Source organism: Lichenostomus cassidix, chromosome 1Aa (assembly GCF_008360975.1).
Source record: "Lichenostomus cassidix isolate B80296 chromosome 1Aa, HeHo_3.0, whole genome shotgun sequence".
In the NCBI taxonomy this organism is placed as follows: Eukaryota; Metazoa; Chordata; class Aves; order Passeriformes; family Meliphagidae; genus Lichenostomus; species Lichenostomus cassidix.
In genome coordinates, this window is record NC_139480.1 from 1,286,394 (window position 1) to 1,302,579 (window position 16,186).

At 50.6% G+C, this 16,186-nt stretch overlaps 1 protein-coding gene across 4 annotated transcripts; it reads left to right on the plus strand.

The window, feature by feature from the left end:
• Nucleotides 1-169: 169 nt before the first annotated feature.
• On the plus strand, nt 170-14,172 carry ANKRD16 (ankyrin repeat domain 16). 4 transcript variants are annotated; one of them, XM_085081795.1, is made up of 9 exons: nt 170-243; nt 2,605-2,945; nt 4,312-4,532; nt 7,417-7,459; nt 8,328-8,436; nt 9,342-9,503; nt 12,145-12,223; nt 13,316-13,555; nt 14,008-14,172. In XM_085081795.1, the coding sequence occupies exons 2-9, from the start codon at nt 2,614-2,616 to the stop codon at nt 14,028-14,030; spliced, it is 1,209 nt and encodes a 402-aa protein (XP_084937921.1). In that variant the 5' UTR covers nt 170-243; nt 2,605-2,613; the 3' UTR covers nt 14,031-14,172. The 4 variants fall into 4 exon arrangements, with proteins under 4 accessions (XP_084937921.1, XP_084937930.1, XP_084937946.1 ...); XM_085081804.1 differs by lacking the exon at nt 170-243 and adding an exon at nt 1,598-1,734; XM_085081812.1 differs by lacking the exon at nt 170-243 and having other exon boundaries at nt 1,781-2,945; nt 13,366-13,555; nt 14,008-14,147.
• Nucleotides 14,173-16,186: the final 2,014 nt, after the last annotated feature.

The window sequence follows — 16,186 nt, forward strand, 5'->3', positions numbered from 1 at the left end:
GCAGCCCAGAAATGGTCGCGTCCTCCTCCTCCTCCCCCCCAACCTCACCCGCTCGGCGCCCGCTGCCCCGCGCGCTCCGCCGGCCCCGCCCCCTCCCCATCGACCAATCAGAACGCGGAGCCCTGTCCGGCGCTGCCCAATAGCGCATCACTTCCGGGTTGGGGGAGTGCTCTGTTTACCGCCCCCCTCGCGGTGACGTCACGGTCTTGGCGTGTGACGTCACGGTCGCTGCGCGGCGCGCGGGTGGGTTTGGAAAAGGCGGGAACGTGCGCGCGGGAATTGCGCGGGAAGAGCTGGGGGGGGGAGGGGGAGATCCTCGGGCTGAGGGAGTCCTGAGGGAAAAGGGGATTGCTGCTCTTCATGAGGGAATTGCTGGGTTTTCCTGAGGGAATTGCTGGGTTTTCCTGAGGGAATTTCTGTTTTTCTGAGGGAAAAGGGAATTGCTGCTTTTCAGGAGGGAAAAGGGAATTTCTGGCTTTCCTGAGGGAAAAGGGAATTTTTGGTTTTTCCTGAGGGAAAAGATAATTGCTGCTTTTCCTGAGGAAAAAGGGAATTGCTGGTTTTTCTGAGGGAAAAGGGAATTGCTGCTTTTCAGGAGGGAAAAGGGAATTTCTGGCTTTCCTGAGGGAAAAGGGAATTTTTGGTTTTCCTGAGGGAAAAGAGAATGTTTCTTTTCCTGAGGGAAAAGGGAATTGCTGCTTTTCCTGGGGGAATTTCTGGATTTTTCTGAGGGAAAAAGGAATTTCTGGTTTTCCTGAGGGAAAAGAGAATTGCTGCTTTTCATGAGGGAAAAGGGAATTTCTGTTTTTTTCCTGAGGGAACTCATTCTTTTTTTTCCTAAGGAAAAAGGTAATTGCAGGATTTGCTGAGGGAGACTCTGGCTCCTGGTTTTCCTGAAGGAAAAGGAAATTTCTATTTTTCCTAGGGGGAAAAGGGAATTTTAGTTTTGCCTAAAGGAGAGGCCACTTCCCTGTTTTCCTGAGGGAGAGGCTGATTGCAGGTTTTCCAGATGGAAAACTGAATTTCTACTTTTCCATTTGGTTCCTGGGGCTTCCCAAGAGAAAAAGAAGCTTCTGGTTTTCCTGGGGAGAAATGGAATTTCTTTTTTTTCCTGAGGGAAAGACCAGATCCTGGATTTCCTAGGGAAAAAAAAATCTTATTTTCTGGAGGGAGCAAGCAGCTCCTAATTTTCCTAATGGAAAAGGAAATTTCTGTTTTTACAGAGGGGGTGGCTGATTCCTGAATTCCGTAAGGGGAGAGGAAATTCCTAATTTTCCTGAAGGAGAGACCAGATCCTGATTTTCTGAAGGGAGAGGGAAAATTTTTAATAATCCTGAGGGAGAAGGAAAATTTTAAATTATCTTGAGAATGAAGGAAATTTTAAATTATCCTGAAGAAGGAAAATTTTTAATTATCCTGAGGTAAAAGAAAAAATTTTTATTATCCTGAGAGAGAAGGAAAATTTTTTGTTCTACTGTGGTAAAAGGAAAAATTTTTGTTATCCTGAGGGAGAAAATTATCCTGAAGGAAAAGGAAAATTTTAAATTATCCTGAGGGAAAAGGAAAATTTTTAATTTACCCTGAGGTAAAAGGAAAAAAATTTATTATCCTGAGGGAAAAGGGAAAATTTAAATTATCCTGAGGTAGAAGGAAAATTTTTCATTATCTTGAGGAAGAAGGACATTTTTACTTACTCTGAGGAGGAAGGAAATTTCCCCTCATCCCGAGGGAGAGGTTTGTGGATTTCCTGAGGGAAAAATCCCCATTTTTCTGGATGTACACACCAGACTCTTCATCTCTTGGGGGAAAATCTCCTTCCTGCTCATCCCAACCACGAAACCCACCCATTCCCACCCAAAAAATCCCGATTTTTTTATCACACAACCACAAAATCCACCCATTCCCACCCCGAAAATCCCCATTTTTTATCACACAACCATGAAATCCACCGGTTCCCACCCTGAAAATCCTGATTTTTTATCACACAACCATGAAATCCACCCATTCCCATCCCCATTTTTTATCACACAACCACGAAATCCACCCATTCCCACCCCGAAAATCCCGATTTTTTTATCACACAACCACAAAATCCACCCGTTCCCACCCCGAAAATCCCCATTTTTTATCACACAACCACGAAATCCACCCATTCCCACCCCGAAAATCCCGATTTTTTTATCACACAACCACGAAATCCACCCATTGCCACCCCGAAAATCCTGATTTTTTATCATACAACCACAAAATCCACCCATTTCCACCCTGAAAATCCTGGTTTTTTATCACCCAACCACATAATCCACCCATTCCCACCCCGAAAATCCTGATTTTTTATCATACAACCATGAAATCCACCCATTGCCACCCCGAAAATCCCGATTTTTTATCACACAACCATGAAATCCACCCATTCCCATCCGAATTTTTTATCACACAACCACGAAATCCACCCGTTCCCACCCCAAAAATCCTGATTTTTTTATCAAACAGCCACGAAATCCACCCATTGCTACCCTGAAAATCCTGATTTTTTATCACCCAACCACGAAATCCGCCCATTCCCACCCCGAAAATCCCCATTTTTCCCCTCTTTCCCCCCAGCTCAGCTCCATGGCAGACCAGGAAAAGCCACGGCGGCTCCTGAGGTTGATCCAGGAGGGAAAGCTGGACATGCTGCGGGACGAGCTGAGCCTCCACGACATTCCAGAAGCTTCCAGCTGGCGCTGGGGACGTCTGGGAGATTCCCTGCTGCACCACGCGGCGCGGCTGGGGCGGCGGGATGTGCTGGAGTTGCTGCTCCGGGATTTTGGGATGGATATCGAGGTGGCTAATGGGGATTACAAGAGGCCAATCCACGAGGCTGCTGCCATGGGACACCGGGAATGTGTGGCTTTCCTGCTGGAGAGGGGGGCGAGTGTGGATTGCTTGAAGAAGGCTGACTGGTGGGTGATGGTGGGATGGAGGGATTGGGTGGGGAAGGTGGGAATGTGGCTGCTGGGGGTGGAGTTTGGGGTCGTGGAAAGGTTGGGAGGGACTTTAAAAATCATCCGGTGCCACCCCTGCCATGGCAGGGACACCTTCCATTTGCAGGGAAAAGGGAAAATAGAGGAACTCAGAGCTCTGCAGGAGGGATGGAGGATTTGGGGTCATGGCTTTAAAAGGTATTAATTCCAGCTGCAGAGCCATGGGAATTGCAGAGAAACATGGAATGGTTTGGGTTGGAAGGGACCTTAAATCCCGTCCAATTCCACCCCATCCACAGGCAAGGACACCTTCCCTATCCCAGCCTGCTTCTCTGGGAATTCCATCCCAGCCAGGAATTCCTAATTCCCAAGATCCCATCCATCCCTGCCCTCTGGCAGTGGGAAGCCATTCCCTGTGTCCTGTCCCTCCATGCCTTGTCCCCAGTCCCTCTGCAGCTCTCCTAGAGCTCCTTCAGGCCCTGGCAGGAGCTCTTAGCTCTCCCTGCATCCTTCCCTTCTCCAGGGCAACATTCCCAGCTCTCCCAGCCTGCCTCCAGAGCAGCTCCTCTGGATTTGCTCCAGCAGCTCCATATCCTCATTTTGGGATCCCAGAGCAGGATTCCCTGTGGGATCACCTGAGTGGAGCAGAGGGGCAGAATTCCCCCTACCCTGCTGCAGCTTTTTGGGATAAATCCCTAACCCATTTCCCCTTTTCCTCCTAAAAGTTGTAAATCACTGCTCCACTCCTCCTTAAGGATGGGGATTTCTGGAAAAGAAAACCAGGATTCTCCCAACCCCCAAACAAAAGCCTGGGAAGGGCCTTTGGAGCTGAGCTGGCACAATTCAAAGGCAGCATTCCAGTGCTGGAACTGAGGCAGTGCCAGCGTGGAGCTGACATCAGGGGGAGCAGAGGGAGGCCAGGATTCCATGGGTTTGTGTGGCAGTGCCCTTCCATCCGTGGATTAAAACCAGGGAGCTCTGTGCTTCCTAAGGCATATCCCAGCCTTTGGAAAAAGTCTCATTTGCCTTAAAAACATTGAGAGCTCTGAGGGACTACATGGAAAGGAGCTGGAGAATTCCCAGCCTGGAAAAACAGTGCTGTAAAACCTCCTGGACCCTCAGGCAAAGCACCTGGATCCGGATTTGTTGTCCCTGGTTTTCCTGCTTAATAACCTTAATAATGTAATAATTTCATTTTATTAATAACGACAATTTAATTTAATAATAATTACTAATAAATTATAATTTAATTATAATTACTGCAAAATACCATTAATAACTAACACTAATATAATTTAATTTGATATGAAATAATTAAATAATTGATTCTTGGATCTCCTTCCAGGACTCCCCTCATGATGGCTTGCACCAGGAAAAACCTGGAAGTGATCAGAACCCTGGTGGAGCACGGAGCCAACCCATTGCTGAGGAATAAGGATGGCTGGAATTGCTTCCACATTGCCAGCAGGGAAGGACATCCCGAGGTGCTCCAGTACCTGCTGGATGTGTCCCCAAGCTGCTGGGACACGGAGAGCACCACGGGGAGAACTCCTCTGCACACAGCAGGTACAGCAGGGATGGATCCAGGGGATCTGGGAGGTGAATGGGAGCAGGGAATGGGAAAGGGGTGCTGTTCCAGCTCCAGAAGCTAAAAATCATAGAAATGGTGGTGGATCCATCCCAGAAACATTTGGGATCCTCCTTGGATCAAGGTGATCATCTCCATCTCTCCCTGGCACAGGTTCCCACGACTCAGAACATGGAGATGCTTTTCTTTCCCAGGGTGTAAAGCTGGGAATTGCTCTTGGAAAATCCCCACAGCTCCAAGCCCATCCTGGCATTTTAAAATCCTGAAGGCAGCAGAGCTGCTGAGAGGAACCTTTTGGGATCTGCCTGTGGAGGGATTTCTTTATCACAGCCTCAGGCTGTGCCAGGGGAGGTTTAGATTGGATATTTGGGAAAAATTATTTAATGGAAAGGGTTGGAAAGCATTGGAAGGAGCTGCCCAGGGCATTGGTAGAGTCCCCATCCCTGGAGGGGTTTAAAATCCATGTGGATGTGGCACTTGGGGACATGGGGCAGTGGTGGCCTTGGCAGTGCTGGAAATGGTTGGACTTTTCCAAAATAACTCCATGATTCCAATAATAAACTCCAGATTTTGGTGCTCTTCCTTGCTCTCATCCCATGGTGAGAATTCCTGCAAAGGGGAAGGAGAATCCCTGCTGGGATGGAGCTGTTGTTAGGGTTGGAGCAAAAAGTCAGGGAAATGGTGATTTGTCCATGCCCAATTCCCTTTTTCCTTGCTTTTAAAGGATATTTAAAGGGAATGGACAGGTTTGGGAATCACAGCCATCCTCAGCAGTGCTGGGAAGCAAGAAGGGCCCAAACCTCATCCAGAGTGGGAATTAAGCTGCATATTCCAGCTCTCAGCAGTGTCTCCACAGCAGAGAGCAGCCCTGGCTACCCAAACTCCTTTCCCAAAAAATTTAATCAGGATTGACTCTCAGGAAAGACCCGAGGTGTTGTGAGGATCTCCTGCTGTGCTGCCATTAATCCCTTGTTGGTTGTGCTGCTCCTGAGCTGTCATTCCGTGCCTTTTCCAGCCCTTGCTCTGTCACACTCCACTCATCAGCGATGACAATTCCAGCCCTGGGGCACTGACTGCACCTCAGTCCTTGTGCTTGACCTGGGAATGAAAAAAACCAGGGAAGGAGTTGTTTGTTTCAGAGCAGGTTGTCTGAAACGGCTGATCCCGATTTTTTTCCTGGCCCTGCTCAATCCCAGGTGGTGTTTCCATGGAGCTGGCAGCTCCTCTCCCAGCAAGAATTGGGTTTTGGGATCTGGGGGTTGAGGGACAGGGACAGGGACAGGGTGAGGATTGTCCTGTGGGAAAGGAGGGATTTTGATTTTGAGTCAGAATCTTCTCCCTGCCTTGGGATGTGGGAATACAATTGGGATCCAGCACTTGCATCCTGCTTCACAGAGGTGTTATCTCCACCTGTGTTGTCTTTGGCAAAGCCAAAAATGCCCAATTTTTATGGATTTCTGGAATTCACTGATCCAGTCAGGCCCTGGAGCAGCAGCTGGTGTGGGAATTGCTGGGAATCAGGAAAAGCTGGAATTACGGAATTATGATTTAATTCTGACCCCCACTGCCCCCAGTGCAATTTGAACCCAGGCTGATCCCAAACTGCTGCTCCATGGTATCCCCAAACATTCCCAGTGGATATTCCCAGCTCCCAAGGCAGGGGCAGGGGTGAGGGGCTGCAGCTGCCAGGGGAAATCACATCAGGACAAACTGCCTTTTCCATGGATTTCCATCCCAAGGGTATGGATGTGAGCACATTAACCCATGACCAGGCCAGCTGCCTTCCTGCCAATTTACCCCTGGATTGATGAAGGCTCATTTTCTCCCTCCTGCATTTATTTTTTATGTTAATAAGGGTTGGTTCCTTAAGCTTTGTTGCTTCCTCCATCCATAGCCTGAGGGAAGAGAGCTGGGAAGAGGTAATTAGAGGAAGTGGAATGCAGCAGTGGATCAGAGCATGGCAGCTTTCCCGTGTCTCTGTTCCTGATAAAGGATGGAATTGTGCTGCTTGGAGTGATTTTTCCTCGCATGACTTGGGGTTTTTAAAGCCTCCCTGTCAAAAATCTTTATCCCAGCATGGCTCTGCCTGTGTTTCCACCAGCTCAGGTGAAGAACAGGCAGGGAGCAGCAGCAAAGAGCCAAAATCTGGGAAAAATCTGGGAATCCCTCACTGGGATTCCAGCGTTTTTCTTGGGAACACACATTTCCCAGGACCTCTTTTTCCATCCCCTGATGCAGCAGCTCCAAGCTTGGTTTGATATTATTTTTTTTCTTTAATATATTCCATTTGTTTTGCAAAATGACCTGGGGGGGGGGAAAGATGGATCAAAGCTGTGTAAAGTGAAATGTTTAAAAAATGAGGGAAAAAAGGGAATATTTCGGTGCCTCAGGTTCAAATCCTCCCCCTCTGTTGTTGTTTTCCCTCTGAGATGGGTTAGGATGATGAGATGGGAGTGCTGGGAGTGGCTGAGGAGGGCTGGGAATGCCACCCAGCATTTCCCCAGCTCCCTATTCTGTGTTCCTTTTGCTCCTCATGGATTCCAATTCAGGAATCAACAAATAACTAGGAAAAACCTTCTTTGTTTCAGCTGAATTCTGTGTACTCTCCCCCATGTGGCAGATAGAGCCAAACAGGGCCTATTCCATATCTTTCTCCTGGTTTTCCTCACATTTTCCTGTGGGATCAGGGGAAGCAGCAATTTGGTGTGAATTTTTTCACACCAAAAACCTGAAGCCTTGAATTCCAAGCCCCTTGCACCTCCTTCCTTCCTCCCAAAAGGCTCAGAACCCTGACCATGTCCCTGTAAGGAACACAATGCCACAAAACCACAACCAATCCATGTTTTCCCCGTCTTTCCCCAGCGATGCACGGCTGTTCCCAGGTCGTGGAGCTCCTCCTGGAACGGTAAGCAACCTCCTCCCAGCTTTTCCTCCCCCAGCTCCCATCCCCTGCCAGCCTCTGGACACAAAGGCTGCTTGTGCTGCTCCAGGCTGCACAGCTGCCCTGCCCTCCATCCCGAGGCTGTCTCCTCGTGCTCCAGGTTTTTCCCAGCTGCTCCAGGACCTTGGGGACAAGGACTCCCTCCGGATGGGCTCCCTCTTGGTTATGACAGAAAGCCCAGTTATGTAACTCAGCCCTGTTGTAGTTTTTTTTTCTTTTCCTGCTGATTCATTCCCGGTGCCTCTCCGATGTGGCAACAACCAAACAGATTCCTGGCAGCTCCGTGCTGGGAGCAGCTTCCCTAGGCTGGATTATCCTTGCTTTTCAGGCTGTGGCTCCTGGGAAATTGCTGTGAAGTGGTTTTCAGGCAGCTCTGTTCCCTTCCTGACTGGTGGAGCTGGAGCAGCTTTCACTGGGAATCACAGCTCATCCCAAACTGGCCCAGCTCTGTGATTTAATTCAGTTTTAATTTGGTTTTCTCATTCCACTGCAGTTTAACCTGAATGAGATTTGTGGGCTCTGGATTTTGTACATCATCCCACGAGGATCTGGTTTTATCCTGCTTTCAGTGCACACCTTGCCCCTTCTGCACACCCTCTGGGCAGGGAAAAAGGGAATTAATTATAAACGATCTGTAGAGCCCAAAGGAGCTGAACCAGATCTCTGATCCCAAAAAAAACCCCAAATCATTCTCAAACGCCAGGACACGTTTATCCATGGACTATGGATGGGCTTTAAATATTCCATTTCCAACCCCAGCTGCTGTGAGTCTCCTTCAGTGAGGGTTTTGGAGCTGCCAACAGCCCTGTCCTGGTTTTGTCTCCTCTCCCAGGTGCCAATACAGCCCTGACAGCAGAGACAGCTGTGGAGTCACTCCCTTCATGGATGCTCTCCAGAATGGCCACGTGGGCATCGCCAGGCTGCTCCTGGAGAAACACCAGGTGGGTTCCAAAATTCCTCACCTGCCTCCTGCAGGAGCTGAGCCAGAGCTGCCAGGACAGGTGATCCATGTGTTCATCCTGACTGGATTGTAAGGAAGCAAATTCCCAAATTGTGGAGAAAGGAATTGTGGAAAAAGGCAAATTCCCCCTGGAGATGAGAAAGGTTGAGTGAGGTCATCAGGAATCAGCTCCTGGGGCAGGAATCATGGAATCATGGAATGGTTTGGGTTGGAAATTCCTTAAAAATCATCTCATCCCACCCCTGCCACGGACAGGGACTCCTTCCACTGTCCCAGGTTGCTGCAAGCCTCATCCAGCCTGGCTTTGCACACTTCCAAGCCAGAGCTTCTCTGGAAAACCTGTCCCCAGAGCTGGTGAGGTGGGATGGTGACACCAAGCAGTGGCAGGAGGGGACAGGATGTTCCCAGTGCTCCAGGGACAGCTGTGCCAGAGCCAAAAGCAGCTCCTGGAATGCCAGGACTCAGCATGGAGGCTGTGGATAACATGGAGATGTCCATCCATCTGTTATCCAGAGCTCCTCCCTACCCTCCCTCTCTCCTGGCAGCTGCTGCTCCAGTGTTGTCTCCCAGTAATCCCTGATTTCCTCCAGGGAATGCCATTAGAGCCAATTGTCCATAGCAGGAGCCAGACCTTTGCAATCAATAATTTATTAATTATTTGTTGATTGATTGCTGGGTGATCCCAGCTGGCTGGGGCCTCCTCATGGCTGATTATTCCAGAGGTGTTGGGAAGTTTTTAATGATTTTAATCTCACATTCCAGGCACTGAAGGTGGGAGAGGTGGGAAACCTCATGGTGGGAAACCTCCTGGAGGTTTCCTGGCAGTGCTGGTGCCTCCAGAGGGTGGATGATCCATTTTTTTCCCATGATCTTCCTTAATTCCAGGCCTGTCCCACAGCTGTGGATGCCCTGGGTGCTCAGGCTCTGCACAGGGCAGCAGTGACAGCCCAGGATGGATCCATCCAGTTCCTGGTGTCCGAGCTGGGTGTGGATGTCAACAGCAGAGCGACGTCCCTGCAGCTCCCAGCCCTGCACTATGCAGCCAAGGTTTGTCCCTCTTCCCAATTCCCTTTGGTGCCAGGCTGGAGGATTTGCGTTCCTGGCTCATCCTCTGCCACTGTCCACCACCTGCTCCTGACCAGCCCCATTCCCTGGTTTCTGGGCATCAAAAGAAGCGTGGGCAGCAGGGTGAGGGTGGGATTGTCTCCTCTCCTCTCCTCTCCTCTCCTCTCCTCTCCTCTCCTCTCCTCTCCTCTCCTCTCCTCTCCTCTCCTCTCCTCTCCTCTCCTCTCCTCTCCTCTCCTCTCCTCTCCTCTCCTCTCCTCTCCTCTCCTCTCCTCTCCTCTCCTCTCCTCTCCTCTCCTCTCCTCTCCTTCTACCTGGAGCAGCAAATCCCAGCCCTGGAGCAAATCCAGAGGAATCCATGTAGCTGCTGGAGAGCTGGAGCTACTCTGGAGGCAGGCTGGGAGAGCTGGGAATGTTGCCCTGGAGAAGGGAAGGATGCAGGGAGAGCTCAGAGCTCCTGCCAGGGCCTAAAGGAGCTCCAGGAGAGCTGCAGAGGGACTGGGGACAAGGCATGGAGGGACAGGACACAGGGAATGGCTTCCCACTGCCAGAGGGCAGGGATGGATGGGATCTTGGGAATTAGGAATTCCTGGCTGGGATGGAATTCCCAGAGAAGCTGTGGCTGCCCCTGGATCCCTGGGATGGCCAAGGCCAGGCTGGACAGGGTTTAGAGCAGCCTGAGATGGTGGGAGGTGTCCCTGCCATGGCTGGGGTGACACTGGATGGAATTTAACATTCTTCCCACCCAAGGAACTCTGTGTTTGTTTGGAATTGCTGCCTGCAGAGGAGGGACAGGAGATGTCCAGACGTGGGAGAGCTGGGAAGGCAGGGGGAGTTCCTGGGTTTTTATCTCTGTCCTTCACACTGAAATTGTTTGGAATTCCAGGCAGTGAGAACCATTGCAGCTTTCTCCTCCTCCCACAGCTCTGTGACCTGCAACACTCTCTGGGAGTGCAGAGCAGATCCCAAAACTTCCCTCCTGCCCAGGATCCCTCCTGGGGCCCTGCTATCAGCCCAGAAATGTCCCTACCCAAATCCCAGCTTGTCAAACCTCATGGATTTTAATCCCTCCGAGCCTGGCCTGGCTTTGCAGTGGGAATAAAACATCATCCCAGTGCTCTGCTCCTACAAAACCATCCCTGACACTTTCTGGGAATGCTGGCAGCAGCGTTCTGCTCCAGCGGGATCCAGCCGTGCCGCTTGCCCGCTGCCACAAAGGAGCTCTTTCTCCCATTTCCCCATCCTCCTGCTCCCAGAAATCTCACTCAAAGCCCTGCTGGTTGCCAAGGGTACGTTGAACAGCAAGGCTTTTGGGGGAATATAATGTGCCTTGGAGAAAATCCCAGCCCTTGGCTGATTTGGGAATGACTGGATGGGATTCTCTCCCTTGCCCGGGCTCGGTGTCACTTTGTATTTACAGCGCCGTTTGTTTGGCTGGTGGGTTGTGGTTTTATCTCCTCCTTTTCTTATCCCTTTGCATTTATAAACACGTGAAAATCGAGGTTTTTTTTTTTTCAGTTCAATTTGCTGCCAGGGCTGTGGCGGCTAAAGCAGCTCCTGGCTTCACATCTTTGCCATGGAAAAGGGAGTGGGGAATGGCTTTTCAGGGAACCTTGGGAGCAGGGAAGATGCTGTGGAATCCTATGGGAATGGGGGAAAAGGGGGGTGGAAGGGATAAAAATAAGAGCCTTCCATTCTCAGGGCGCAGGACAAAGACTGATTCATGGCATTGGGGATGTAATTCCAAAATCAGGCGTGTTATTTGGGGAGAAAGGGTTTATTTATGGAAAAGCCAGTGCAGAGAGGCGGGAGGAAGGGCTGGGCTGTGTTTTTCCCGGTGGAATTTGAAATTGGCTCCTGGCAGAGGAAGGAGGGAGGATGCTGTGCATTGTGGCTGGCTTGTGCCTTCTTCCAGGGCATCAGAAATCCTGGAGGAATCCTTTGGGAAATGCCAGTGCCTGAGGGAGGCTGATGAGCAACAGCTCAGATCAGCAACAGGTTCTGCTCCCTGAGCTGGAATAACCCTGGAAACAGCAACACCAGATCCCCTGGGATTTGGAGGGATTTGAAACTGAAAGTTGGAGAGAGCTCAGAGCTCCTGCCAGGGCCTAAAGGAGCTCCAGGAGAGCTGCAGAGGGACTGGGGACAAGGCATGGAGGGACAGGACACAGGGAATGGCTTCCCACTGCCAGAGGGCAGGGATGGATGGGATCTTGGGAAGGAATTCCTGGCTGGGATGGAATTCCCAGAGAAGCTGTGGCTGCCCCTGGATCCCTGGGATGGCCAAGGCCAGGCTGGACAGGGCTTGGAGCAGCCTGGGACAGTGGCATGGATAGAATTAGGAAATCTTTAAGATCTTTTCCAACCCAAGCCATTCTGGGATTTTATGAAGCTTCCTCGTGGCATCTTTCTGGCCAATTCCCACGGGATAACAGCAGCTGGAGCAATTCCTCATGGACCTGGTCTTCCCTGCTGACCTTGATTCCCATCTGCTCCAAGACCCTCTGGAGCTTGGAGCAGCTCCTGGTACCCCCAGAGCTGAGCAGGCCAGAGCAGATCTGTGCCATTGCAGGTCAGGGATGGATCAGAGCGCAGAGCTGATCCCAAATTCCATGTTCTGCAGGAAGGACATGGACACACCATCCTCACCCTGCTGTCCCTGGGTGCTGATGTCCAGGCTAAGGATGGGAAGGGCCGTTCTGGTAAGGATCCCAAGCTGTTTTTCCAAGATTTATGGCACACCAAGAGCTTCCATAGGTACATCCCAACCCCAGCATGCAGGGAGGTGCCAAATCCATGGATACATTTGGGAGCAGCATGATGGATCATCCCAGGGTTTTTTTTGGGGCATTTGGCATTCCCTGGCTTTCACCTTGCTGGAATTTCTGCTGGGCTTTTCCCTTTGGAGGAAGAACAGAGATGCCAACTGGGATTTACCTTCACCCAGCTGCTTATTTTTCACAGAATGCTGCTCCCTCTCCCTCAAATTTGCCTGGGATGAGCCTGCTGGATGGACTAACACCAGGATTGAGCTCTCCAGCCTCAATTCCTTAATTCCAGCAGCCTGGAAATGGCTGATGAGCAAATAACACCAGAGAGCTGGCACGTAAATAGAGTTGCTATAGCGATGCTGGAGGGTTGGCATTCCCAGCGGGAAAGGCTGAGGCAGCTCTTGCATCAGCATCTCCCAAAAAAAATGGAGAAAAAATTTAAAAAAAGGACAAATGGTTTCAGCCATTGCCAAAATTGGCAACTTTCCCAGCCCTGGGGTTTGGTTAAAGCCACGTTTCAGCAGTGACAGCTCTCCCTCCACCCCCTCAGTGACTAAATCCCAGCTCTGCTGAGCTCATCCAGCCTTGGGATGCTTTTTCTGTGGCTCCTCCTTTCCTGGGTTTGGGTCACTGCGTCCTTGGGAAGCTTCTCACCCACATCAGGCACCTGCATGGATTACCCAGAGGGATCAGGATGCCTCATTTGGATTAGATGGAAAGAAGGTTTTTTGCAGTGAGGGTGGGGAGGCCCTGGCAGAGATTGGCTGGAGAAGCTGTGGATGCTTCATTCCTGGGAATGTCCCAGGCTGGATGGAGCTTGGGACAACCTGGGATAGTGGAAGGTGTCCCTGCCCGTGGCAGGAGGGTGGAACTGAGTGATCTTTAAGGTTTGACTCAATAATCCCAAAGTTAACTCTGTTATTCTATCCCAACCCAAACCCCAATTCCACGCCCACACTGGGAAAACTCCCCTTTCACCCTCCATCTCTTTCCTCCCCCTGGGAATCCTGTTTCCATCCAAAGCAGGATGCTCCAAGCCCAGAGGTAACCCCACTCCTGTTGTGTCCCCCCAGCTCTGCACGTGGCCAGCGCTGGGCAGCAGGCAGAGGCCATTCGGGTCCTGCTCCATGCTGGGCTCCAGGATGCTCCAGATGCCACGGGAATGCTGGCACAGGAGCTGGCCAGGAGGCCAGATGTCATCCAGGCTTTCCAGGAAACACAAGTCAGCACTTGAAGAAGAGGAATCTGCTCCTTTTCCCCGTGGTATGTTGGTTATCCCTTGTTGAGATTTAGGGGAAATCAGATTTAGATTAAAATGATGGGATCTGAGATTCAGATTTAGATTAAAATGATGGGATTTGTACCCAAAATTGAGCAGAGGATCCAAGCATGGCGCTTGGGAAGTATGTTTGGGAGAAAATATGATTTAAATGGGATTATCCTGAAAGAAAATGGCAGTCTGGGCTCTTCCCTGTGAGGGTGGTGAGGCCCTGGCAGGAGTTTCCCAGGGAAGCTGTGGCTGCTCCATCCCTGGAAGTGTCCAAGGCCAGGTTGGAGCAATCTGGGATGGTGGGAGGTGTCCCTGCCATGGCAGGAGTTGGAATTAGATCATCTTTAAGGGTCCTTTCCCACCCAAACCATCCCATGTTTCCATCACATTCCTGTACTGATCTATTGCTGTAAATTGATTTTCTTCTTTCACTTCCAAATTCCAGGGCTGAGCTTCACCTCTTCCTGAGCAGCTCCTGGCAAATCCAAGCCTCTGAGGGTGCAGCTCCCTGAAACAGAACCACCCAAGGAAGGAAAATGGCACTTCAGGGATCCTCATGGCTTTTGCTGGGAATTTCCACAGAGTGAGCACCTTGATGGACAAGATCCACCTGGATCGTTGATTTTATCACCCTTCATGGACCTGCTTTTTGTAGCTCAGAGCTGATCCCAAAAAAATCATTTTTTGTAGCTCAGAGCTGATCCCAAAAAAATCATTTTTTGTAGCTCAGAGCTGATCCCAAAACCTGCTGGAATCCACAGTGGGACCTCAGCCTTGTGAGGCCATCGAGGCTCTGTGGATCAGACTGAAATTAGGAGGTGTTTGTTATTCCAGGCTGGAGTTCTGGGCAATTCCCAGCACTGGTGAACTTTAAATCCCAATAATCTGCCCTTGGAAGTCTGGAATACACAGCGAGGTAAGAGCAGCTGCAGCTGCTTGGTTTATGCAGCTGGAATTACAAATTCCACAGAAAAGTGAGGTGTCCTTGTCTATTTGTAATGCCAAGCTGTAAAAACAAACGGAATTCTGCTTTTTTTGAGGGATGGGAGATGTTAAAAATCAGGAAGGGAGTGAGTTAAGTTGTGCTCTGCCTGAGCTGTGGTGCTCCTGGGTGGGTTTGGGTTGAAAATTCCCACCCTGCCATCCCTGGAGTAGGAGTTGGTGGGAGCTTATCAGCCCCTGGGTGGGTGAGGAAGTGGTTTTATTCCTTTAAAAATCCTTCCATAAATCCAGCTCTGGCCTCCCAACAGCAGCAAATGCAAGGAGCTGCTTCATTCCCACTTTTTATAATTTTAATAAGCCATGAAATAGCTGTTTCCTCCCATTATCCCTGCTAGGGAGCTTGGCTTGCTGATGAGTCCGAGAGAAAGCAGTGGGAATATTTTCAAATATCCATGGCAACACCAAAGGGAAACACCCCAAAAACATGGAAACACCTTCAAAACACCAAGGGGGACGTGCATTATTTTGAGGATTAGAAAAGGAACGTGGATTCAGCTCTGTGCCTGCAAAACTCACCCAGGCAAGAGCCCTTCCTGTTTTCCCAGCTGGTTTTACTGTTGTTCCTCTATCCAAGGCAGGAGCAGGGACATCTTTGTGTCCATGAGAATGAATCCTGCCACATTCCCATGGCTTTCCCGTTGGAATGGCTCAGGGAAGCAGCCCAGGAGCCTGGTGGGCTCTGAGCCACGTGGAGCTGGAGCAGCGTGGAGCAGAGCCCAGGAGCACAAGGCTTTGGAATTGTTGTTCCTCCACCTTTTCCAGCCTTGGCAATCCTGGTCCAACAGCCACAGAAAATCATGGAATGGTTTGGGTTGGAAAAGACTTTAAAGATTCCCTAATTCCATCACTGCCTGGGCAGGGACACTTTTCACCATCCCAGTTTGCTCCAAGCCCTGTCCAGCCTGGCCTTGGCCATCCCAGGGATCCAGGGGCAGCCACAGCTTCTCTGGGAATTCCATCCCAGCCAGGAATTCCTAATTCCCAAGATCCCATCCATCCCTGCCCTCTGGCACTGGGAAGCCATTCCCTGTGTCCTGTCCCTCCATGCCTTGTCCCCAGTCCCTCTGCAGCTCTCCTGGAGCTCCTTCAGGCCCTGGCAGGAGCTCTGAGCTCTCCCTGCATCCTTCCCTTCTCCAGGGAACATTCCCAGCTCTCCCAGCCTGCCTCCAGAGCAGCTCCAGGGATTCCTCTGGAATCTCTCCAGCAGCTCCATGTCCCCCTAATGTTGGGAATCTCAGCGCATCAAAGTGGAATAAAATTGATTTTGCCCTGGTGGTTGCACCATCACCTCCCCAGCCTCCCACACCCCAGGACACACCTGCCCAGGTGGCCTCTCCAGGTTTCCTGGGGGTCACACTGAGGATGAGGGTCTGCACCTCATCCCATCTGGGCTTTTTCCATGGAATTTTGGAATCATTAGGCTCTGAAAAGCCCTCATGTGTCCCTCAGTGCCACATCTGGATGTCTTTTAAATCCCTCCAGGGCTGGGGACTCCACCACTTCTGGATTTTTCCTGGGTTGGTGGCTCCACATTCCCTTTGGATGTGCCAGACCTTCCTGCTCATCCCTGATCCACATTCCAGCTCCAGGGAGCTCCACACAGACATTCCTTGGATCCTCCT